Source organism: Dunckerocampus dactyliophorus, chromosome 3 (assembly GCF_027744805.1).
Source record: "Dunckerocampus dactyliophorus isolate RoL2022-P2 chromosome 3, RoL_Ddac_1.1, whole genome shotgun sequence".
In the NCBI taxonomy this organism is placed as follows: domain Eukaryota; kingdom Metazoa; phylum Chordata; class Actinopteri; order Syngnathiformes; family Syngnathidae; genus Dunckerocampus; species Dunckerocampus dactyliophorus.
The window spans coordinates 34,457,432-34,484,757 of record NC_072821.1 but is presented as its reverse complement, the minus strand read 5'-3'; the positions used below and the strand labels follow the sequence as shown (position 1 = coordinate 34,484,757).

The window sequence follows — 27,326 nt, the reverse complement described above, 5'->3', positions numbered from 1 at the left end:
CATTGTGGAATGAAGTCAAAATGAGGCGTGTTTGCAAACAAAACACAGACATGCAATTATATGATAACATAAACAAACGTCTCCGCTTGGATGACGTCAGAAGAAAAACACCAACAAGCTCACTCATGATGCAAATGCGTGCGGCACGCCGCGTTTAATGTTTCCCGCACGGTTCCCAGTGTCATCAGGCGCCGCTTGGCGATCGTCCAACAGAAGGTATGGTGAGCTAGTGTGAGAGCGCGGCAGCAGCGAGAAACTTGTGTGAAGTGCTTCAGTGGAATTTTTTTTCAAGACGGGTTAAAATGGGAGGTTATCAGTGTGTTTATGTTTGAGGAAGTGTGTGTCTGTGAGATTGTGCGTGCCTGGATGCCAGAGCTGGCAGCAATTACGCCGTCCTGCAAGCGTTTAAGCCGGCCAACCCAAAACTGCACCGTTTACCAATTAGATAAGTAACCTTTGTTGTTTTATTTCTAAAGCACTGTCTCTTAGTGCCAATCTTATCGCAAAACGTTTTTTCCCCTCTTTGTATTATTACAAGTAGAGTGGAACCCGCTTATATCGACAACCCGTCAATGTCGGCTAATTTGAGGCCTAAAGAGGTCATTTGTACAAAAAATGAGTGAGTAGTATTGGTAACTTTGTCATTATCCCGAAGCAGTGAGAAAAAGACATGTACGAGTCATGAACGAGCCGTTCAAAACTCATTGTTTTTTTTTGCTAAACTGGGACTCACGGGTACTCGACTCTTCTAAATCCTTCACTTACTCGAGTTTCTGCGCATGTGCTCTGTGATCGTGGACTCGATTGAATTGTTGAGCATGCGCCTTGTGACAAGTGACTCAAGTGAATCGAGCACCCGATTCACTGGGGGGTACTTTTGCACATGCGCTTCGCAACGAGTGACTCAAGTGAATCGAGTACCCAATTAACTGAGGGAGATTTGTTGCGCATGTGCTTTGCGACGAGTGACTCGAGAGAATCGAGTACCCGATTCACTGGGGGGGGGCCTTGTTGCGCAGTTACTTTGTGGCATGTGTCTCGAGCGAATGAAGTACCCGATTCACTGGGGAGGATGTGCTTTGACAGAAGTGAATTGAGTAACCGATTCGTAGGTTAAGATGCTAAAACCAATCCACTGTAGGTCAATATATGCTAATCTATCTGAACAAAACAACAACAAAGCAAATAGTTATGGGACTGAGGTGTCGTGAGAGGCAGTGGGGGCCATTTGTGCCCCGAGGCTCGCTTTTTATTGGCCCGCGGCACATTGGAGGAATAAAATTAAACCAAAAAATAAAATAAAACACTAAAAAAAATGGGAATAAATAGAGAAAAAGGCTTACAAATATTGATGCTAGGAACTAATAAAAACACAGATTTATTTTTAAATAAACATAAATGTAAGAGTAAAAAGTACAGATTAATAAATAAATATAATCAGATTCTTATCAGTATTTTTATTTTAATTAATCATTTCCATAAATAATTAAGAACCACTTGCGTAATATCTAATAATATAACTTATTAATAATGACTTTATTTTATTTTTACAATATCGCAGATGGCCAGTGAAAAACAATAAAACGGCCTTAATTAAAAAAGTCTGGTTTTACTGCAGCAAAGTGGACAGTAGCAACACACACACACACACACACACACACACACACACAACTTGTATGTTGATATTATTAGCATTATATGAGTGTGGCTTTGTTTTCTGTCCTCTGCTAGTGACACCATGCACAGCTGAACTGCTCCTGTAAACTCCAGGTCAGGGTGAAGGAGGCTTCCTGCAGCAAACCTCAACTTGCAGGAGAGCAGGAATACAGTCGGGAGAAAAAAGGGTGGAAAAAAGCGAGCAAAAGAGAAGCGGAAAATGAAAGAGAGCGAGAGAAGCTGCCAAGCATAACCAGCATCCATGGAAAAAATGAAGGCAAAGACACTGTGAGAAAGAGTTGGAGTGAGGGAGACCCTTGTCCTTCATCCACTGCCAAGGATTAGATTCCCCTCCAGTTATTAGACTCTTCCACTGTGTTGACTGAAGTGGGGGCTTTCAGTCAGGGTGGGGGAAAGAGAGGAGAATTCACCTATGGACTATTGTCAGTCACCTCTAGGATGTTGTTTTCACGGTGCTGGAATCAGTGACTAAAACAAATATGGGACAAGGGCAGCTCCCTCCCCTCCCTCTCTCTCACTCTCCCTCTCTCTCTCAACAAACGAGACTTCAAATGCAGCACGCCACTTTTAAGCTGGCGTCTTCACTATCTCTGCCATCAGAGCAGTGTTTTATCGCCAGACGTTGGCTTCACAGTCTGCCACGGCACGCACGCACAGCGAGTCGCTCTCAGTTCTTCCATAAAAAGATCTTGTGATGTTGCGGTGTGAAAGTCTCCGCTTCCTCTTTAACAACACAAATAAGTTATGTCGTTAATAACTCATGTGCGCTCATAAACTGAGGAAATGCTTGGTGCTCCGAGAGAAAGCTCCTTGAAGAGGAAGAGAGAAAGTGAGCAGTTTCCTGCATTTCTGCAAGTCAGGCCGGTGAATTTTCAGGTTTGACATACAGTCGTCCCTCGCTATATCACGGTTAATAATGAATAAACCATGGCTGTTTCGTAGTTGACTTAGTCGAAAAATATTGAAAGACAAGTTATATGTAGTATTGTGGTCAATTATTGATAATAATTGGGGTCGGTCATGTGATAAGACATGATGTTAGATTACATTACCTTTCACACTGCACGCAGACTGGATTCTGAGCCAGCAGAGCCCAGACGACATGCCATGGCTGAGACGGACATGCCATGGCTGAGACGGACACGCCAAGGCTGAGACGGACACGCCATGGCTGAGACGCACATGCCAAGGCTGAGACGAACATGCCATGGCTGAGACAAACATGCCATGGTGGCTGAGACGGACATGCCATGGCTGAGACGGACATGCCATGTGGAAGTGGTAAGTTTTTGGCTTCCCTCTGATTGAAACACTTTCTTAACTTTAGAATAAGTATCTTGGAGAGGCTAACTAGTTAGCTCGCTATGCTAGCGGCGACCGTCTGTTATGACCCTGCAGTGATCCCCTAGCGTAGAGTGTAAAAGATTGAGGTGATATTACATGTCTACAGGGCTGTAATAATGTTAAAACCGTATTTAGAAAGTCCTAAACAGGTTTTCTATGCTCTAACTACTAGAATAACACGTTTATTAACATTGAATCATAATTTTTGCAGAAATTCGCTTTTCGCCGTCGAATCTGGAACCAATGAACCGCCATGCGCGTCACTGCATCGTAGTCCACTGGATGGCCAAACATTATACCCCACTCCAAGAGGCTTTTCTGAGAATCGGTTGATGGGGCACGGAAGTTTTCATCAACAGGACAATATTGGCATTAAATATCTTATGTATTTGCAGGACTGTAAGTCGCATCAGTCCAAAAAAATGCGTCATGAGGGGGAAAAAGACATGCAAAAGGCCACGTCCACACAAACATGGATATTTTCAAAAACACACATTTGCGTCAAAACAAATCTCCATCTGCACAGTGGCGTTTTAAAACTATCTCCGTCCACATGAATACTCAAGCACAGGCCCCCATACGCATGCCGAAGTCACGCCAGCGCTGCAGCCAAGGACTGTAAAGGGAATTTTTAACCAATCAGAAGCGTTCATGACGTCATTTCCGTAAACAGCACCATAACAAACATGGCGATTAGCGGGAAAAGAAACGGGTTCTGCTGTACATCAATGAATACAGTCGTCCTTTGTTTATAGCTGTTGGTTCCGCAATAAATGAATATTGCCGATATAGGATTCAATGTTAATAAATGGGATATTTTCGTAGTTAAAGCATGGAAAACCTCTTTCTAAATACAGTTTTTAACATTATTAGAGCCCTGTAGACATGAAATAACACGCCTATAGTCACCTTTAGACTCCTATCATTCATTGTTTACACCACATTGTGCAACTCTTACGCTGCAGGGACATGAGACGGCTGCCAGCTAGCAAGCTAGTGAGCTAACCAGGTAGTCTTGATTTTATTCTTCTAAACTTAACAAGCCAAAAACCTACCACTTCCACATGGAAAGGGAGGAGAACTTTTTTTCACTCTTAGCATGTCTGCCACGCCATGGCTGACTTCATGACTTCATGCAGTGTTAAGGTAATGTAATGTAAGCTAATGTCTAGGGGTGTTAGAAGACACAGATTTTAACTTTGCTTTTAAGAATAGTAGAACTAAAAAAATGTTTTAAAAATAGCCATCAATATATTACAATCTACTCATTTCATTTCTACAATGTTACACTCTTCTGCACTCTGTGTGTGTGCTAGCGGCCCCGCCTCCACCCACCGAGACAAAGAAATCGCCTGACTCCGTTCATGCCTTTGTTCTATGGAACAAACGCGTCAAGGTGCTGAAAGCAATGCACAGTGTGAACCCTCTTCCTGCTTGTTTGGAGGCTGGAGACCAGGAAAACAGACACGCATGCACATGGCAACATACTGAGGCCGACAAAATGATCCAGTTAATTTTCATTTATTGTGTGATTAATTCATTGATTGATTATTGGCCCGGGCCTAGTCCCCACGAGACATGTGTCAATGTGTTGCGTAATAACTGCTGCCTAGTGACCAGAATATTACACATCACCTGTATTTCCATATGTTTTGACTAATAATAGACCCTAGCCTACCACCAAACAGCTATCATTTATTAATTCATTCAGTTCTAAAAAATGACGATATAGCGAGGGAGCGATAATCGAACCACGATATTGCGAGGGATGGCTAAAACAAATTTGACACAGGCTATTAACATCGAGTTTCCTGTCATATCGATCAACCATTTAAATGTGCGTGTGTGTGAGAGGCAGACTGTAATAGCTGATATACCCCCCACCCAACACATTCTTGGACAGGCCCTCTTCCTTGACACTTCCTTCCCCGCTCAGCCAGTCACCGAGGTCAAGCTGACAAGTGTCTCATTGAGCCTAACGTGGGTCGCCTGTATGGCCTTCACTCCCCACAACATAATTATACACACTTAGTGGAGGGATACATCCACTTCCTCCACTATGAGGCAAAAAAATCATTTCCACTAATACCTAATACGGGGTTTGAAATTCCAGCAATGTGGATATTCTGGTCCACACACAGAATGTGTGCATGCTGTAAACGCACAGTAAAGTGACTAGAAATAGCGTAGCATATGTAGCGTGATCTCTGCTCTGATAGCTTGTGAAATAACGATTATGTCACCACCTTTATTCCCATTATATTTTCACTTATTCCTATTATATTATAACTTTTTCCCCAACCTATCTTTCCAAAAATTACAACTTTGTTTTGTTTGATTTGATTCTCATAATATTAGGCTTTAAAAAAAAAAATCAACTTTATGCTACTAAAATGATATAATTTTTCCTCATAATATCACATTATTCTTGTAAAATTATGACGTTTTTTAATTTCACTTCATTTATTTTCCAAATAGTTTAGTTTTCTTCTGGTAAATTTTCCTCTCGTAATTATGACTTTATTTCCCGATATTTTGACTTTATTCTTGTAAAATTACAGCTGTTTTTTAATTTCACTTCATTTATTTTCCAAATAGTTTAGTTTTCTTCTGGTAAATTTTCCTCTCCTAATTATGACGGTATTTCCTGATATTTTGACATTACTCTTGTTTGTTGTTTTGTTTGTTTTCCCTATTAAAAATTATTTTAAAAATAACATTTTTCATTAATATTTCAACTCTAAGCTACTAAAAGGAATTTTTTTTTCCTCACAATATTACCGTATTCACGTGAAATCACAACGTTTTCTTGTCAGAATGGATCTTTATTCTCGTAAAGTCACAGCTGTTTTTTAATTTTACGTCATTCTTTTTATTTTCCAAATAGTTTAGTTTTCTTCTTGTAAATTTTCCTCTCGTAATTATGACTTTATTTCCCAATATTTTGACATTATTCTTGTTTGTTGTTTTGTTTGTTTTCCCTATCAAAAATTATGTTAAAAATAACAATTTTCATTAATATTTCAACTCTATGCTACTAAAAGGAATTTTTTTTCCTCACAATATTACCATATTCACGTAAAATTACGACTTTTTTTAAATTTCACTTCATTCTTTTTATTTTTTTTCTTGTACATTTTCTTCTCGTAAATATGACTTTGTGGCCGTTTTTATGGCTTAAACGTGCTCTGAAGTGTTAATGCATTAGTAGAGAGTTGCATCATCACCTCTTTTTGCCTTTTGTGCAAAATATGACTTTATGTTTATATTTATATTTTTATTATATTTATTATATTTTGACTTTATTCCTGTAACATTCAAACATTTTAATTTTCCAAAAGTTACAACTTTATTCGTTGTTTTGTTTGTTTTCCATATTACAACTTTTAAAAAAATAAAAAAATTCTTTAATACTTCAAATTCATGCTACTAAAATGATATTATTTTTCCTCATAATATTACATTACTCTTGTAAAATTGCAACGTTTTCTTGTTAGAAGGCAGCTCCTTTTCTTTCAATATTTTGACTTTATTCTTGTAACATTTGAACTTTTTCCGCAAGCTAATTTTCCAAAAGTTACAACTTTATTCATTGTTTTGTTTGTTTTCCATATTACGACTTAAAAAAAATGTACTTCATTTTTTTTTTGATTTTTCAAATATTAAAATTTCACTTCATTCTTTTTATTTTCCAAATAGTTTAGTTTTCTTCTTGTACATTTTGTTTTCGTAATTATGACTTTATTTCACTATATTTTGACTTTATTCTTGTAACATTTGACCTTTTTACGCAAGCTAATTTTCCAAAAGTTACAACTTTATTCGTTTTGTTTGTTTTCCATATTACTTAAAAAAAAAACATTTTTCTTTAATATTTCAACTTTATGCTACTAAAATGACATTATTTTTACTCATAATATTAGGTTATTCTCGTAAAATTACGACTTTTTCTTGTTGGAATCCAACTTTTTTCTCTTAATATTTTGACTTTATTCTTGTAAAAATTTCAGCTGTTGTTTTATTTATTTGACTTAATTTTTTTGATTTTCCAAATATTTTTCCGTTTGTTCTTGTACATGTTTTCTTTATTCCACTATATTTTGACATTCTAAAAACAACATTTTTCTTTAATATTTCAACTTCATGCTAATAAAATGACATGATTTTTCCTCATAATATGACAATGTTATTCTCGTAAAATTACTACTGATTTTTCCATTTTTGCTGTTGTTTTTTTCTTTAGTCTTCTTGTTAAATGATATTTTTAGAATGCGCTGCGGGCCAGTAAAAAACAGCCGCGGGCCTTGGACATCCCTGGCTTATGTGGACAAGCGCTTATGTCGGCGTGAGTCATCCAATCCGAGGGATGTGGACTTCAACGGGTTCCACTCTACTCAGTCACCAGTCAGATCGGCTCGTCAGTAAAGTCCAATGTAAAGATATTCATGTCAGTGACACGGTTGGCTGTAGTCCGCACAAGCCTGCAACACTGAGGCGACTAAAACTCTCTCATGTGGCCTTCATGAAAATGGGATATAAATACTGCTGACACTCGGTTTGTAAAAGCAAGGTGTTTGTATCCGATGTAAACACATTTTGAGCAATTCAGCTTTGCATCCGCCGAGTCCAGCACAGGGCAAAGTGTCCTAAATTTCATCGAGTCAGTGCCTTTCAACATCTGCAAAGAATCTTTAGGTTCAGCAGCATGGCAGGATTCCATTAAAAGCCAAATTGCGAGTTGGCAGAAACTCTGAGGGAACAAAGGAAAGCCGCAGCCAGTCCTGTAATTTAAACCTTATTTTAAATTGCACAGGACTGACAACATGGACTGGGGCAGAGTGTTGGAAAGACAGGACGGGAGGACAAGAGACACTCAATTAGAGTGCGTTCAATGAACAATAAGGACAAGCGACGATGTCAAATCTGTAAAGTCAGACAGAAAAACGATGATGCGGATAAAGCGTGAACGATGAAGTCCACATCCCTCGGATTGGATGACTCACGCAGACATAAGCGCTTGTCCACATAAGCCAGGGATGTCCAAAGTGCGGCCCGGGGGCCATTTGCGGCCCGCGGCTGTTTTTGTTGCACATTGTACAAATATCATTTAACAAGAAAACCAAAAAAAAAAGTTAAAATATTCAAGAAAAATGTTGTTTTTAGAATGTCAAAATATAGTTGAATAAAGAAAACATGGACAAGAACAAAACGGAAATATTTGGCAAATCCAAAAAATGAAGTCAAATAAATAAAACAACAGCTGAAATTTTACAAGAATAAAGTCAAAATATTAAGAGAAAAAAGTTGGATTCCAACAAGAGGTCGTAAGTTTACGAGAATAACCTAATAAGTTGAAATATTTAAAAAAAAAAGTTTGTTTTTTTAAGTCGTAATATGGAACAAACAAAAGGACAAATGAAGCTGTAATTTTTGGAAAATTAGGTTGCGTAAAAAGTAAAGTGATAATTACGAGAACAAAATTTACAAGAAGAAACTGAAATAGTTGGAAAATAAAAAGAATGAAGTGAAGTGAAAATATAGCTGCAATTTTAAAAGAATAAATTCAATATATTAAGAGAAAAAAGTTGCATTCTAACACGACAAATAGTTGAAAAGTTGAAATATTAAAGAAAAAATATGTTTATTTGGGGGGGGGGTTGATACCGTTAATACGCTTTTTCACCTCTATCGAAAAACTCCGATGCAGGTTTTTCTTTAAATATGCTTAACTGGTTTACAAAATATCAAAGTTGCAACCTTTCATTTTCACTTTGTGGCCCTCCCTGGCAAACGTTTGGACGTCCCACACACCAGCAAACACAGCCTTGCTTGCACGTTTGCACAATGAGACATAAGGAGAGCAGGCAATAATAAAGGACTTATGAACCTACTGCAGGATGTAGACATGCTTGTCTTCCATTTGTGCAAATGGGTGCATTTTGCAGAGAGGGGGATGAAAGAAGGGTTGGGAAGTCTACCACGGAAGAAGAAAGGAGCTTTGGTCCGATGCCGAAGCTTTGAAGGTGAGTGGCAGGTCCTGTGTCCCCACCCACCCACCCACCCTTCGTCATTTGTTTTTATTTAGTTTTTGAATAACCACAAATCGTCTTTTGCAAAACACGCAAGCGTTAGTGGTGAAGTTAACAAGACTACAACACGTGTCGACATAAATGGACAGATCTTTCATCGAAATGAACATTTTGGGTCTCAAATTTCATGTCTATAAAGACATGTATGTGTCGACGTTGGCTTAAAGGGTCCCTGACATACAGTAATTCATCAACTTTGCTTAATTATGTTATTTATTGGTTGCAATTATGATCCACGTTGCTCGATTTTTGAAAGCGAACGGCAAATTTGCAAAAATTACATTTATAGTTCATGGCGCCACCCATGACGAGCTAGCTCTCGCTGTTCAGTCTCATCGGGGTGACACCTCTCAGCTAAAGCAGAGGAAACAAACGCTTCTCGAGGCGAATCGTCGACTAGGTTCAGTATACTTTTCACCAAAATAGTAGTCATGTCAAAACTTTGTGTTGCTGCTGGATGTTCACAGTATCTGAGTGATACTGTGAGTTTGTTTTCTTCTCCACGATAGCAAAAAGACTGTAAATCATTATACATGTCATATAAACCTCTTTTCACAACAATATGTTGACAGTGGGGGGTGGAGTCAGCGGCTGTGGCTGCGACGGCAACTAAATATGAAATAAAACAGGCTATAAACATCTAAGACTGTACACAACAAATATGATAAACATATGCATGTATGTAAGCAGTACATTCGTGTTTCAGCATTATAGGCCATTTTTTCCCCCGCAGAAAACATTTAATTCACCCCAAGTCATTAAAAATGTACAAATACATGATAATACGTGATAAAATGACCAGCATACAGTCGTCCCTCGCGATATCACGGTTCAATTATTGCTCCCACGCTATGCACTATTGCGGTTTTTCAGAAATAAATTGCTGTCTTGTTGTAGTCAAAATATATAGAAATACAAGTGATATGTAGTATTCTGGTCACTAGGCGGCAGTAATGACACGAAACACTGTGACAGTACCTTACAATACATTACCTTAACACTGCATGAAGACATGAAGTCAGTCCGACATGATAGAATGAAAAAAGGTTATCCTCCCATTCCATGTGGAAGTGGTACGTTTTTGACTCTTTAAGTTTAGAGGAAATAATTTGAGGCTAACTGGTTAGCTTGCTAACCGGTTAGCTTGCTAGCTGGTGGCCATCTCGAGTCCCCGCAGCATAAGAGTTGAGCAATGTGTAAATAGGAGTGTAAAGGTGACTATAGGTGTGCTACACTATGTCATGCTTACAGGGCTCTAATAATGTTAAAAACCGTATTTAGAAAGTTATAAACAGTTTTTCTATGCTATAACTACGAAAATATTCTATTTATTAACACTGAACCATATATTTCAAATTCATTATCGTGGCCGTGTCTGGAACCAATTAACCGCTATAAACGAGCTCTTATCAAATACACTTCTGCCACTTTGTGGCCGTTTTTATGGCTTAAACGTGCTCTGAAGTGTTAATGCATTAGTAGAGAGTTGCATCATCACCTCTTTTTGCCTTTTGTGCAAAAAAAAAGCAAATGACGTATAAATAAGTTGTTGGGATCGGGCGCTCGGGATTATGAAAACGTATACAGTGTTCCCTCGTTTATCGCGGGGGATAGGTTCCCAAAATAGCCCGCAATAAGTGAAATCCGCAAAGTAGCCAACTTCATTTTTTTTACAGTCACTATGCTGTATGTCAGGGGTCATCAACGTTTTTCCTTGTGAGAGCTACTTTTACAAAATGAAAATGGCCAAGAGCTACTCATTTTTGTAACATTTATTTTCAGAGCTCATTTTAAACCCAAACAAAGCGAATATGCTTGTTTTACCAGAACATGAACAAAACGCTGGTGTCCACAACTCACATTTTGTATTTCAGAATGCATTTCTTTCTACTGTTCTTTCATTAACTGAAAACCTGAATGAAAAGCAGGCCTGCGGGCACCTCATGTGGTCGTGGGGGGCTACCTGGTGCCCGCGGGCACCACGTTGGTGACCCCTGTTGTATGTGTTTTAAGGCTGTAAAACCCTCATCATACACTTTATACACTTTACTCAGTCAGGCAATAACTTTTTGTCACATTTCTCTCTTGTTGAAACACTCTCAAAAAAGTCCAAGCCTTTGTTTGAATTTTAATGATCAATACAAGAAATGATTAAGTCACTCACGCATATTTCACTCATGTGACCGTGCCTTTTCGTCCTGGTGCCGTTCCGCTGTACTGTAGCGTTTTTGTATCCTTGCTAAAACATATTGCTGCAGATGAACCGAATATTCATTTACAAGCTGGCAAGCAAGCAAGCCAGCGACGACACAGGAGACACGGCAGGACGGCACGAAGGAGATTGATTGACAATGGTCCACAGCCAATCAGGAGACCGAAGACAATGGGCGGTGCAGATAGAAAAGTGTTCATACGTTGTAATAAAAAAAAAGAAGCACTAAAAAAATTCCGCGAAACAGCGAATCCGCGAAAGGTGAACCGCGATAGAGCGAGGGAACACTGTAAATACGTCTTTGGTACTGAATGAGTTAACAGACATTTTCTTTACTGTTGCAAAAGCAGACACTGTGTCCTTCCTTAGAAGCTTGTCGTGAAAAAGAACTGTGATGGAAAATATTTGAGGAAATGGCAAGCGGCGAATGGGCCAGCACTTGATGTTGAATTCCATAGTCTAATGTGTCTCAGTCAGGCATAAGAGCAAGAGTTGTACGCGTGCCAGGAAACGGGGCAATGAGAGGACCTGTCCAGGCTCAGACATACACATCCATGCCAGACACAGCACAGTTTGGATGCTTACTGTTTGCACTATTTTTACATCTAATGCCCCATTGATATCCCAGAAATTGATTCTTCCTGGATTCTGTGCGGGAACCTAATTTAATATTCATGCTCATTGTCTGATCTGGACTACTGAGCCCTGATAAAACGCTTAGAAAAGCTTGTCACGCAGTGTCCACCAACCTGGAACACTCCATGCCGCCATCCCACCTCAGCAGCGCTCTCTTAAAACCGTCCTCCAAACTTCCAAGAATGTGGGCTCCGCTCTGTGTGTCTTAACTAATAACGCTGATATGTTCAAACACGTATCAGATGTCACTCTCCAGAGTCAGTCGGAACCCCCCTCCCCGCCCCTTTACACTCCGAGACCCTACTCCCCCTCACCTTCCCAACTTCCCAACATTCCTGGGCTGTGCCCCATCAGTCAAAGAGCCAATTCATGGGGTTAATGCTGCAGCGAGGGCAGACAGAGCTTACAGACGTGATTGTTCGGCTGATACCGTGCTCGGCTTACAGAAAGAAGCCACCTAACAGCATTATCACGTCCAGCTATTGCTTGGTCTCATGAATAAAGTCTTTAATAAATAAAACATCAGCTCACACGGAGCGGCCACAAGCAAAACACAGAGCGCTGGAGTCACAAAAGGTGCACAGGAGCTTGGCCGCAGGAAATAGCAACAGGAGAAAAGCGCACGGGAAGCTCGGGAATCCTCACAACACAAGAAAGTCACAGATAACAAAAAGGAACAATCGTGAACAAAGAAACTGGCAACGAGCTGGAGCCCCAGCTGAGTTAAATAGACCCAAAATTACTCATCATCAACAGGTGAGCCCCACAGCTCCCTCTAACGATCGCTTCTTCAGTTTCAGTACTGGCATTTATAAGAGTTACTGTAAGGCTAATTTCAGATTTCTTACATTAGACCAAAATGACATCCACAGTTTTTACTGACCCGTTGACAGGAATACTTATTTTAATTCCAAGAACAAAACCTGGTGTGTCAGTTTATCGTTGTGGATCGCTCAAAATCCGCAGCTGAGGTCTTCTTCTTTGCCTTCATCTAATTGGAGTGGGACAGCGTGGAGCACAACCTTCAGTTTTGTAAAAAAAAACCCAAAACAAACAAAAAAGAAAAATAGTTTAGCCTCGGTGGAGGTTTCTGCTCTCTGTGCGCCCGTGATTGATTTTCCATGCAAATTTGTGAGGGAATGAGACATGCGTCAAGTGTCCAGGATTTTACGCTCCTCCAGGCTCCATGTCAACCGCGACCCTAAAGTCTGGTTTATGCTTCTCCGTCTAGGCGAGAGAAATCTGACCTTGCGTAAAGGTTGTGATTGGTCGGCTTATAGTACATCATTTCTTGTGTGTATCTGACGCTCTGAACGTCTTCTCCTCCGATTTTCTATCAACATTTGCACTAAAATTGACTGCGGTAACTAGGGTGCACCGGTTCTGGCCGATCACCAATCTTTAAAAAGCTTCCCCTGCCAGTTCTGATTTTGGCCGATACCATTTTTTAAAATAACTGACAACATACACATTCAGTTCCAACTTTATTTTGTTGGAAAATATTGAACAATACCCGTGAAACAATACAAACTTGTTGTTTCAGCGGCACACGAGGTAGTTAGAAATTAAATGTTTTGAAAATTACTGTCGAAGCTGCTAAACCATGTCAGTTCCTTTAGCCTTTTGAGTTTTTACATTTTAAAAATGAAGGAAATTGGCGCCAATCGATCGGCCGGCGGCTCCACTAACACCCCCCTTCTCGATTTAATTGTTCACTGGCGACAAAGGAAGCTAACAAGCTAAATAGTCAACTAGTGCCATTGAGTTGACTCACCAGAAAGCACTGCCCCTAGTGTTTTGGCGGAGAATAGCATAGCACTTTGGGACACGTATAATGTGAAAATGGATGTGATGGCATTTTTTTACTCACATTTTCCTTCATTCCTCATGACTCATGCTACAGTGTTGAATGACAAAAGACTTGGATGGCTATGAAGACGTGCAATTACGTGCTAATTCCGGATTTTTCCTCTGAACTAAGTGCCACCCTAGACGATTGGCGACATAGAGGCGGATTGACACAATTAGTGAAACTTCCCCCGCCTCAACACATACTGTATGGGATTCTCAGCTGCTGCGGAGAAGAGAGCAGTCAGTGGTACTGTGTAACGCGTGGGGAGGGAGTACAGCATACAGTACAGGGGTGTCCAAACGTTTTTCCAGCAAGGGCCACATGGTGAAAAATGAAAGGATGCAACTTTGCCACTTTGATATTTTGTAAAGCAACACATGTAGATATGCTAACAAGTTGTCTATAATTTTTAAAAATGTAGCTCAGCTTTGTCATACTGGTGAAAAAGCATATTATTAGTGTACAGATTCAGTCTTTTTTTCCATTTTTGCTGGGGTTTTTTAAATTTCTAAATATTTCAACTTTCTTCTTAAATAATCTGTAATTTAAAAAAATGACATCTGTTTTTTTTCCATTTCTGCTGTTGTTGTTGTTTTTTTAAATGTTGTAACTATGTCAACTTCCTTCTTGTAAATTTTCTTTTCATAACAATGACTTTATTCCCATAATGTTATAACTTTTTCCCCAACATAATTTTCCAAAAATGTACTTTGTTTTGTTTGTTTCCCGTATTACGACATTAAAAAAACGTTTTTTTCTATGATATTTCAACTCTAAGCTACTGAAATGACATTATTTTTCCCCATAATGTTGCGAGTTTATTCTCGTAAAATTGCGACTTTTTTTCACGTTAGAATCTGACGTTTTTGTCTTAATATTTTGACTTTATTCTCATAAAATTACAGCTGTTTTTTTTTACATTTCTTGATTCATCTTTATTGCCATATCATACTTTCTTCTCCAACCTAATTTTCCAAAAATGACAACTTTAATGTTTTGTTTGTTTCTCATGTTACAATAAAAACAATTTTTTTTTTACATTTTTTTTTTTATATTTCAACTCTATGCTCCTAAAATGACATTATTTTTCCTCATAATATTACAAGTTTGTTCTCCCAAAAATCTTGTTAGAATCTGACTTATTTATCTTAATATTTTGACTTCATTCTCATAAAATGACAGCTGTTTTTCCCATTTCTCCTGTTGTTTTTAAAAAAATATTCAATGTCAACTTTCTTTTTGTAAATTTTCTTTTCGTAACAATGACTTTATTCCCATAATGTTATAACTTTTTCCCCAAAATAATTTTCCAAAAATGTGTTTTGTGTTTGTTTGTTTCTCATATTACAACTTACATTTTTTTTCCTTGATATTTCAACTCAATGCTCCCAAAATGACATTATTTTTCCTCATAATATTATGAGTTTATTCTCATAAAATTGCCACTTTTTTTCTCCTCAGAATCGGACTTTTTTCCAGAAATGACAAGTTTAATTTGTTCTGTTTGTTTCTCATTTTTTAAAAATAACGTTAATAAGATTTGGATTTATTCCCATAATGTTATAACTTTTTCCCCAAAATAATTTTTCAAAAATGTGTTCTGTTTTGTTTGTTTCTCATATTACGACTTAAAAATAAATTTGTTAAAATTTCAACTATATGCTACTAAAATTACATTATTTTCCCTCATAATATTAAGAGTTTATTCTCATAAAATTGCAACTTTTTTCTCATTAGAATCTGACCTTTTTCTCTTAATATTTGGACTTTATTCTCATAAAATTACAGCTGTTTTTCTTCAAGATGCTAAGAAGTTAAATACAATTTTTTTTAAAAATTGCAGCTGAGCTTTGTCACAAAAAAAGCATATTATTAGTATACAACTTCAGTCTTTTTCTCATTTTTTGTTTTTTGTCTAAACATTTCTTAAATAATCTTTGTAAATTTTATTTTCGTAATATTTTGACTTTATTCCCCAACAAATTACAGCTGTTTTTTCCATTTCTGCTGTTGTTTTTTTTTTAATTTTCTAACTATGTCAACTTTCTTCTTATAAATGTTCTTGACGGACTTGATTCCCATAATATTTTGACTTTATTTTCATAACATTATAACTTCTTCCACCTAATTAAAAAAAACTACAACTTTCTAAATATTTTGACCTTATTCGTATAATATTACTGTTCACGTTTGGTTTTTTACTGTTGTTTTCTTGTCCAATTATCTCTATTGAATGTGCCGCGCGCCAATAAAAAAACAGCAGCCGGCCGCAAATGGCTCCGGGGCTGCACTTTGGACACCCCTGATATAGTGGGAGAGACTGTGTATGTGGGGGTTTACTGACCAAACAAACGACTAACAACAAGAACTGGACGGAAAAGTCTATTTTATCGCAGCCCCGGTGAGAATATGTGCGCTCCCACACAAGGCGGACACAGATTACACTGAATAATCCCCAATATCGTACTAATAGCATTCTAAATTTGGTCATGAAAAACTATGAAGTCAAGGATCCCAATGCATGCTTGTGCGTGTGGGCATGTTTGTCCTGATAGAACCCCTATTGAGCACACTGCAACGATCTTATCACTAAGTCATGGCACAAATTCCTCTCTCCCCGTCTCACACACACACACACACACACACACACACACACACACACTGACAATAAGCAGCTGAATGAAAATGTGTTAAGAGTCACAGAAGTCTACTAAAAAGTGTCCTTTTTCCAGCATTGCTGTGGTTTTAGAGGGAACATGTACTGATTGAATGATAAGAGGCCAGGGCAAAGGTATGTATGGACCACACCCTGCTGCTTTTTGCTGCTAAACTCCACTTAACAGCCGGCTCCAAGAAAAAGAAGCAAACACCGCAGCCAAAGACCGAGACGTCAAGAATGATCCTCATTGAAAACCTGATCAGCTTCCTGTGATCAAACCACCGCAGCAAGCAGATCTCGTCCTTATTTGTGCGACCCGTTTGCTCTTTCGACTCTGACTCTTGGCTCCACAAGGAGCGGTGGGGTGGTGTGGTGTGAGGGGCTGAGGGGCAGGGGAGCCGAGACCACACACACACACACACACACACACACACACACACGCACGCACGCGCACGCACACACAAACAACACACACACAGCATGTCTGTAAGGAAACTGATCCCGCTCTGCTTATGTCGCCAGGCACACAATCAGTGGTGCCTCCCGCCGTGGTTCACCTTGAAAACAATGACACGTAGTGGACTACTTTCCTTTCGCTTCCTCCAAAAACAACTCTTTTTAGTTGGAAGTGTGACATTCACCTTCAAACTCGCATGTGGACAAGTATGACGGAGTATTAGGGCCACATGGAAGAAACTAAATCGTCTGAGATTTCGAGAATAAAGTCGTACATTTGCGAGAACAAAGTTGTACATTTAAGAGAAAAAAAGTTTTACATTCACGAGAAAAAGGGGCGTAAATTTACAAGAATAAAGTCGTAAATTGACGGGAAATAAGTCGTCAATTTACGAGAAAAAAGTTGGAATTTTTCGGGAATAAAGTCACACATTTACAAGAAAAAAGTCGTAATATTACGAGAATAAAGACGTACATTTCCAAGAATAAAGTGGTAATATAAAAATAGAGGAAAATAGAGCATAACTCTTCAGGAAGGAAGGAAACTTTCCTTTTCCTTCAGTCAAGCTTTTATTTATAACGTGGCAGCGAAACAGAGCAGTTTAGCATTTAGGTTAGCATGGCTAGCCCTTCTCACTTCCAAAGCAATTTTACTCCAGTATTGATTTATTTATTTGCAATGTTTTTTATTTACTTGAGACTTTTTTATTGTCCCCACTTATTTTCTATTTATTATTGTTTTGTTATATATTATATTATTTGTACTTTTAATTTTTGGAATGTTTCCTTTATTTAAAACAAAAGATATTGCTAGTTGATTACTTTTATTAAAATTTAATTAGATTTTTATTGTTATTTTTAATGTACAAGGTATCATTTTTCTGACCATTTGCTTGTTGATATTTTTTTCAACGCCTACCTTCTTTAGGCAAACAAATTATGGTCAACATGTAACAGTGAATGTGACGTGTTAAATATGGTGTGAATGAATTTTCAGTCAAACATGGAAAAGGGGTGGGATTAAATTTGCTGTGCTTCTTTTTACTTCTTTTCGGAGTTGTGCAAGTGCAACCACGTGATGTTCCTTTATGTAACTTGCTCAGCATGTCTGAAACAAATAAAGCGTACCATAGCGCTACAGATGAGCATGTTTTGGCCAGTAATAAATCACATAGTGATGCAACAGTGCTGTGTTTCACTTCTTTTTTTTCCAAGCAAAAAATGATTTTCTCTGGTTAGAGGAGGTACTTAAATATACCCACGGGGGGTGGAAAACCACTGGCTGTGGAAGACCTATCCCATTCCGGCATAAAAATAGTGCTTTGCGTCGCTAAACTCAACCTTAAACTCTTATCTGGGACTCATCGTGGGACCCACATTTTCCCATGGTCTTTAAGCGTGGATCCACTTTTACGTAAATAAAAAGCAAGCTAATTTATTTGTATTCAAAGGGTCGCTGACATGATTTATCCACTTTGCTTAAATATGTTATATATTGTAATTATATTCTACAGTGCTCAATTTTTTAAAGCAAACAGTAAATTCGCAAAACTTACATTTATAGTTGATGGCGGCAGCCATGACGAGCTAGCTCTTGCAGTTCAGTCTCATTTCCGTAAGTGACGCGATCGGAGTACTATCACTCAGCTAAACAAACATAGCGGTGTATGAGACAGAGGATGTTTACAGTGATTATAGCGAAGATTTGAGCGATGTGTCATTAGTTTTCGAGGACAAAAGCAGGGAGAAACATTTGGAGATGAAATAAAGAACTTGCAGAGCGTGGACTTAAGCCTTAAGACAAAACACAGAATGGTAAGTATAAATTACTCTGGAGTTGCTTATCCTTCAATTATTGTTTTAAATCACTTTCTTAATGAGCGTAAAGTGGTCTTTATAGCCTGATTTATTTTATATTTCGTCACCATTGCAACCGCCACAGCCCCACCACAGCGACTATGAACATCCAGCAGCAACACAAAATTTTGGCATGACGACTTTTGATGAAAAATATACGGATCAAGTTGACGATCCACCTCGAGAAACGTTTGTTTACTCTTCTTTAGCTGAGCGGTATCACCCCGATGATGTCACTTCTGGAAATGAGACTCGTCATGGGTGCCGCCAAGTACTATAAATGTAATTTCTGCAAATTTACGGTTTGTTTTCAAAAATCAAACAATATAGAACATAATTACAAACAATACAAACACATTTAAGCAAAGTTGGTGAATCATATGAGGGACCCTTTAATAAAAAACATCTTTTTAAACCATGTGTAAAATTAACAGGTGGAATATCAGCTACAAAAAGGAATGATAGTAAATTTATATTTTTACATACCAAGGAAAAAAATGGCAAATATATAAATATATTTTCAAAATATTTGTACAGTGGATGCAGTTTTTTTCCGACTCTTTCCCAAAAATAGGCAGTTTTTTCGGCAGAAAACACAACTCATTCACAATTTATAAATGTGTGATGTGATAATACAGGTCAAATGTCCCACTGTTAAAACAGCACACATTTTCTGCATGTATACATCTGTATCGTTCACTGATAATGTTTTTTCGTCAAGCGTTGAGACTTTGCACTTTTTCCGGCGGTCCGTGAACGCACCATAGTTGTGCACTGTGAAATATCTGTCAAAAATAGATATTTTTATGGGCGTATATCAATTACAGTAATCCTTCATTTATCAGGGTTAATTGGTTCCAGACCCGACCATGATTTTAGTAGTTATGGCATAGAAAACATGTTTATGATCTTCTAAATATGTCTTTTAACACCCAATACAGTAGGTAGCAGAGAAAATAAGCCATTTAAGACATGAATAAAAATCTTGCACGTGTGTGTCACAGTAAATGTGTTCCCTCGGCGAGCTGAGTGACTGGTGGGCAGGAAGTGACGTCAGGAGTTCAGAGTTGAGTTTCAGCTATGCGTGAGTAACGGCCGCAACGGTCACTTGTATTATTATTATGATTAAGATTATTATGTTATTATTAATGTGCCTGTTGTGAGGTAATTTAAACCTGCGATAAAAGCCGGTTGTTCTGGTGACCAAGTCTGGTGCATGTCTCACCGAACAATTACCGACACCTAGTGACTAATGTAGAATACTACATTCACAATTTGAATACATCTTCTTAATTCCTTGGATTTGTATTTTAGTTCACTTAGCCATTTTTATGCTTGAAAATATTTCAATTAGGCAAAAAAATATGTTTATTTTTGGTCAAATAGGCATTTTTTAAAAATTAATAGGCCATATTGAACCACGAAACAGCATTATTTATTAATTAATGTATGTTTGAAAAACCGTGACAGAGTGAAGCCGTGAAATTTGAACTCCGAAGTCGCGAGGGTCGACTGTACTCGCAATTTTCCCCATTTGCTAATCTACTGTATCTGAAGGGATCTACTGTATTTAAAGACTTCAGACTATCAGACAATAAGACAATGACATATTTTTAGAGATGCACGACGTCTTTTTTTCAAACCAATATCGATAACTTTGTACTTCTCAAGACAGATATTGTACCAATAACCAATAACTTTTTGATATCTACTTTTTTTAGACTTAACTGTAGTTTGTGCACACCTGGAGGTAAGAAGGACTGGAACAAATTAGGATTTGACCAACTGTACCTGTTGATTAGTCCTAATCAAATATCATGACATTACTACTACCACATCACTACTATCAGGAGAACCAGAGTACAGAGCGGGAGGAGCCACCTGGTGTGGCCCAGCAAGGTGCACTGTATTCGGGCACACGCTCCAAGTAGTCGGTGTGACGCCACAGCGGTCTCCGGCAAACCTTTTGCACTTTTCAAATGTCGCGCCGCTGACGTTTCAGGTGGCTGATAAGGGTTTTTGTGTGCTCGATGGTTTTTTTTTCCCCCCTCATCACGGCGCATTTGATACAACTAGTTTGGAAAGTGAATGTTTGTTTACAAGTGAGCTCGGGGGACGTAGTAATGTCTATGACCCACTTCTGGGTCCCGACCCACCGGTTGAGAAACACTGATACAAAACATGCACCACGTAGAATGGAAAAGCAACAGCAATGAACCATGCCTTACTTCAAAATCTTCTCTGCGACAGGACACCAGAGAAGACATGGACACTGTATCTAGTCCAAATCCCCATAAAAGCAGCTCGATGTCCACGGGGATCTCACGCAGCCCAGCAACAGGCGGTGTCGGACATACTCGACAACACGGTGATGAGTACATCAGCTGTACATCAGCCGCGTCTGGGTTGCGTACTTCATAGGTTCCCCTTCATCTTTCAGCACCTTCCACCACCCAGTCCAGACAGGCATGATGGAGTGGGCTTGTGGGCTTTTTTTTTTTTTTTTTTTCAAATACTACAAGGACCTCTCCAGCCGACCTCAGCACTTAAACAAATAAAGCTCCAGTTTCATCATCTAGAGGGGGCTGTTTCCTGTCCAAGCGCAACCCTAAGCTCCCCCCTTTCCACATATACACACACAAATTCTACACCTAAGCCAGATCAGCCACACACCACCCTCCACCCCCAAAATACAAGTCTCTTTCCACCGCTCAATTGCCGAGAGGAATGGAGGGATTTGAGGGAAGAAAGAGGGGGATGGGTGCTTGGCGAGGCAAAGGGGATTGGGTGTATGCATGGGGATCTTATTGCAATGAAATATTTGGCTGTGGTGGAGAGAGGAAAAGAGAGATGGGGACAGGGGGGAGTGGAAGGCTACTTTTGCAGCATCAGGATAGTGAGAGACCCCAGACACCCACAAAGGCCCTCATGCCTTGCTGACAATAGACGCTTTATGCTGCAGGCTTTGGGGGTTATCTTAGCAGCCTTGCAAAATAGGAAGGAAGGCACAGCATTGCAACACCGCCACAATTTATCACTCCATGCACATGTCAGAAAGGGGACGAGGGGGTAGCAGGCTTGCATATGCACGTACACATCTCAAACAAGCACTTTTTTACCCCACGGATGCTTTATTTGCTTGAGAAGTATATGCAAAACACACACAAGTTTCCAACCATGAAACAAACTACTTCATCATGCTCACCTGTGTAGGCTGCTGGCGTGATCAGGGGCGGCACGGTTTCAGTGTAAGACAGAGGAGACTCTGGAGAGTCAAGGAAAAGCACAATACGACAAAGCTGTGACACCTTCGACTCGTCAATACATTTCACATGAGTCGAACAAAAGGCTGCACACAGAAAAACTGAAGGATTCAATGCAGGTCAACAAAACAACAACCAAGCAAACTAGTGTAATATCAAATAATACAGCTCATTAATAATTCATTTATTTTATTTTTACGATAAGAACTGCGGGCAAAAAATGACACCCCAGCCCTACATGGTTCTGGTTTCGGAAAATAACAAATAATAATAGATTTGGCACCATCTGTTCGCCCTCCATATAAACGCCATATTTGGTGAGTAATCACACACCTCTTGATAAACTTTTTCCAAAAAGCGACTCGCGACAAATCTAGTGAAGAAACTTTTGGCGACTCTGACATAAGTATAGGTCACCATCGGTCGTACGGGCTCCTAAGGTGGGTCAAAAAAACGCAAGAAACGCACGGAGGGCGCGTGTGTGACGTGCTGGTTTTCAAGCCATAGGCGGGCCGCAGAGGTTCTTGGTCATGTCAAACAAACTCCAAGTGCGCTTACGTTTAACGACAAATTTACGCACTTTGTACGTCTTCGTGCGTCATCCGTACGGCCAACGTGTGTCTTTCGTGCACTTTTCTGCTGTCAAAATGTACATTTTTTTTTGTACGTCGCACTTGCGGACTCCGTAGGTGTGCCGTGAGCCTCACATGCACCCTACATACAGTACAGGCCAAAAGTTTGGACACACCTTCTCATTCAATGTGTTTTTGACTATTTACAGCAGGGGTGTCAAACTCGTGCCATGGAGGGCCGAGACACTGCAGGTTTTCTTTCCAGCCAGTCACTAAAGCAGGTGATTTTAATGCTCAACACCTTCAGTTTGAGGGAAGGAGCTCATCAATTAAATCACCTGCTGAAGAAACTGGTTGGAGAGAAAACCTGCAGCGTCTCGGCCCTCCAGGGCACGAGTTTGACACGTGTGATTTACAGTATAGATTCTTAAAACGATAAATGAACACGTGGAATTGTGTACTTAACAAAAAAGTGTGAAATAACTCTAAACATGTCTTATATTTTCGACATATATTTTATGTCTTGGTGTTTTCTCAGTGAGCATCATGAGGTAGTCACCTGAAATGGTTTGACTTCACAGGTGTGCCTTGTCAGGGTTTCTTAGTGGAATTTCTTGCCTTTTTAATGGGGTTGGGACCATTGGGTTGTGTTGTGTGTGTGTCCAAACTCTTGGTCTGTACTGTACGTTACATTTCATTGATCTGACCCGTGAAGTGAAACATACAGTATGTTAGAATATTCCGCATTTCCCATACATTATTTTATTTGTGGCGGCCCGCCATGCATACATTTGAACCATCACAAATGGATTTGGTTGTCCTTTTAAAAAAAAAAAGCCGCACGGCGGCCTAGTGGTTAGCATCAGTCAGGAGATGGGGAAGATCCGGGTTCGGATCTCCGTTGGGTATCTCTGTGTGGAGTTTGCATGTTCTCCCCGTGCATGCGTGGGATTCCGATTTCCTCCCTTATTCCAAAAACATGTATGTTAGGTTAATTGGCGACTCTAAAATTACTGGCTGGTGACCAGTCCAGGGTGTACCTGAAGTCAGCTGGGATAGGCTCCAGCATACCCGCGACCCTAGTGAGGATAAGCAGCATAGATGGATGAGTGGATTTTTAAAAAAATGTTTAGATTTGGTGCTACCTGTTCGTCCTTGTTCATAAACACATTATAGCTCGTCATTTACAGTAGATGGCATCATAAGTCTGCTTCTTAACACACCTCGTACGCACCTGACTTGCATTATAACGCATCCGTTCATCAATATAGTGAGATACTAGACGCACAGTGACATGTACATTAGCTTTAAAATCAACGCACACTTACATGGAGCTCAGGAAACATAATGAATGGGGTTTTTTTTACGTGTGTTATAATGCGCGCACCCAAAGTCAATAATGTCACGTTCTATTGTTCAATAAGGTTTAAAAACATGAGATAACGTCGCACATTTCTTATGACACGGAGAAAAGTTCTTAGTTTTATCCGTCCACACACAGTAAAAAACGTAATTATCACTAATCCATGACGACACACAACAAGAGAGAACATCTCGATCTCATCTGACTCAACGATGGTGACACCTGCTTTGTCATGTGACTGCAGCCAAACTCACCCAGTGGCTTGCGTTCATCCGAATGGGACACAGAGTACGGAGGAGGAGGTGACTCTGCAAAAAAAAAAAAAACACACACACACACACACATTTAAAAAGTTACACAGGCTTAATCAGAAACTGGTCTGTTTGCCCCGAGTTGTATTACTCCATGAAGAAATCTAATGAAGATATTTGATATTCTACCTTCTCCCACTGAGCTCAGGTCTGTCATGCACATATCTGCTGTCATGTAGGACTCCTGCAGCCTTGCAAACACAAAAACTCTTGCAGTTGCAAGCTCTACTGCTTCAGTGCTGACATGGAGCGCGCGGCCCCTTTAAGAGCAGAGGCAGTAATTGCCGAGTCCTCAGTCAAGATACCCAGCGAGTCAGTCTGGCGCCAGCACTATGCAAACTGTATATTATCGGCACTCCTTCACCTAAATAACAAGAGGAGGACCTCCTTGTCAGAGAGACAGAGAGAGAAAAAAAGCAGAGCCTCGCTGCAACTTGAGAGCGACCTTCAATGGGATTATGTGGCAAGTTTTCTGTGCACATTTAAAACAGTCTGTAACTCTTTCAACTCTTTCCGTGTATGCTGAGTTATAAAAAGGCAATAAAAATATGGGCTGTGGTTGCTTGTTTCGTGTCACACTCATTGTTGATTCTCATCTTGAGCCTCATTCCTAGAGGATTTACTGCAGAATAAAATAGAAACTGTGGTTCTTGTCTTATTTAAGTCATTTATGGCTTATGTCACTGTTATCAGGCCTGATGGTGGCTTCAAGACTCTACAAATGGGGCCCCAAAAGGCACTTTGGGTAGTCACTCCCCCTGCCCAAAATATTTGCCTGGTGGTCTATCGCTAAACTTTAAAAAAATATATTTTTTAAATTTGGTAAAAATAAGCTAAAACCAATCCAATATGCTAAGAATTTATATATATTGCAAGAAAAAAAACTGCCTGCATGTAAGCTTTGTGTCACTAGCATCAAAGTACACACCCTTTGTACTTTTTCCCCCGTTTCTGCTGTTGTTTTTCAAATATTTTTATTAGTAGTAACTGTATTTTTACAATGTGCCACGGGGGCCTATAAAAAATTAGCTGTGGGCCGCGAATGGCCCCCAGGATGGATACCCCTGAGAGAATGGATGGCTAGATGGATGGACAGACTGACCAACGGACAGACCAATGGATGGACGGATGGACAGACAGACACAGACGTAGAGTGTTAGGTACTGTAGATAGATACATAGCAGGTAGGTAGGTGGATGGATGGATGGATAGACAGACGGATGGACCGGTTGACTGACGAACCGACGATTAGATGGATGGAGAGACACAGACGTAGGCTTTTAGTAAATTAGTAAGCTAGATGGTAAGTACAGTAGCTAGGTAGGTAGACGGATAGATGGACGGACAGACAGACCAACCGATGGCCTGATGGACTGGCCGATATACCAACGGTTGGATGGACAAACAGACAAACACAGACGTAGGTAGGTAATTTGTCGGGTGGACTGACAGATGGATGGACGAACAGACTGACCAACCGACCAAACGGCAGATATAGGTAGATAGCTAGATAGTCAGGTATAGACTAGATAGCTTGCTAGATGAATTGATTGATAGATTACCTGGCCCACACAAACGGCTGTAGTGGTATGGGTTGCAGCACACCTTGACACCGTCCAGCCCACCGAAGCTCTGGCAGTGGCTAAGCGCTTTGAGGCGGGCTGAGGGCGGCAGATCTCTCCATCGGTACATCCGACACAGGAGGTGCTGAGATGAGACGTGGTGAGCCCCGAACCGCAGCTCAGTGCCGGGCACCATTACGCACTCGCTCGCTACCCCTCCTTTGGACTCCACAGCCTTCAGCAACACATCCAGACTTCTCTCGGGGAGTTTTTTCAAAAAAGCATGAGCAATATTCAGTAGGCCACACTCACAGTTGTCTTTTTGCGGGGTCCGAGGTCTGAGGTCCCCAAACAAACAACATGTCACCGTCCGACCGTCCACATCTACTCCTCTGCGGCCCGAGGCGCATATGACCCCCGGGTCATCGTCAGCTTGCTCCGCTTCCTCCGCCAAGTCCCCAGCCTCCCCCGCGGGGCCCCCGACGCGTGTCACCGGCCCCTGCTGCTTTCTGTGCGGCTGGGAGCCACACGGACATCCTCCCTCGGCTCGGCCGCTTCCATCGCTCTGGGTGACCGCACGGCTTCTCCACAGTCGCCGTACAAGTCCGGAGCGTCTCGACCGGAACATACGACAACCTAGACCGTCCTGGATGCGTCGTGTCGGTCCCGTCCGGCTCTCGGAGGGTGCCGCATGGATTTAGACTCGTCGCCCAAGACGTGGGGATGGTGCACGGTGCGCACACCATGCACAGCCCGGGGTGGTCGACCTCAGCGGCATGAGAGAGCGTTCAGTCATGGGGAGCCTCCACAGGAACCATGCACGCTATTCCAACGCTTCACCTACACGCATAGCTACAAGCATACAGCATCTCAGCATGTGAAGGCGAACATCCAAGAAGCTGCCAGGAGATCGCCGCCTCCTGCTTTGAGGAGGACCCCGACATCCATGGAGAAAAAAACTTCCGTAAAGTAAATCCGGACTAGACGGAAATCCCGTAACGATCCTTGCTAAGAAGTCCCAAGATAAAACCACACCGGAGAACAACTTTTTTAGGATGACTTCCGTTCTTTTCAACGTAGCTGCAATCGCTGCTTCTCTTCACTCTGCATGGAAGTTCTCCTCTCTCTCACATACACGCACACACGCACACACGCACACCACACACGCATTAGAGGGAGACGGGTCGATCCAAATATCCATAGTGTCGATAACTTTTTCGGGTCAATACACGTGATGATATTTTTTTTCTTCCGTTAATTTCCACAAACATGCGTTTTTGTTGATATCGTTATATTTCTATATTCTTATATTTATACACTTAAGGAATAAGTAAATTAATTATTTGCATTTCTTGAGTTGTTTTGCACTGTTATCATTATTTTGCTTTTTAAGTGTGTTGTTTTGTAGCTATTGTTGCATCTCGGTAATTTAGAATATCTCTTACGCACAAAGTGAAATAACTCAAGAAGGTA

General features: G+C 40.2%; 1 protein-coding gene across 1 annotated transcript in view; it reads right to left on the bottom strand.

Annotated features, from left to right (window-relative positions):
• The window catches only part of LOC129178621 (mothers against decapentaplegic homolog 6-like), a 32,689-nt gene extending 5,664 nt beyond the window's left edge, over positions 1 to 27,025 (bottom strand). Inside the window, exons 1-3 of the mRNA XM_054771001.1 lie at positions 25,854 to 27,025; positions 24,235 to 24,288; positions 21,988 to 22,047 (exon numbers count right to left, since the gene is read on the bottom strand). Coding sequence (XP_054626976.1) covers positions 21,988 to 22,047; positions 24,235 to 24,288; positions 25,854 to 26,481 — 742 coding nt within the window. The 5' untranslated portion in view covers positions 26,482 to 27,025. The remainder of the gene's footprint in view (positions 1 to 21,987; positions 22,048 to 24,234; positions 24,289 to 25,853) is intronic.
• Between the last annotated feature and the right edge of the window lie 301 nt (positions 27,026 to 27,326).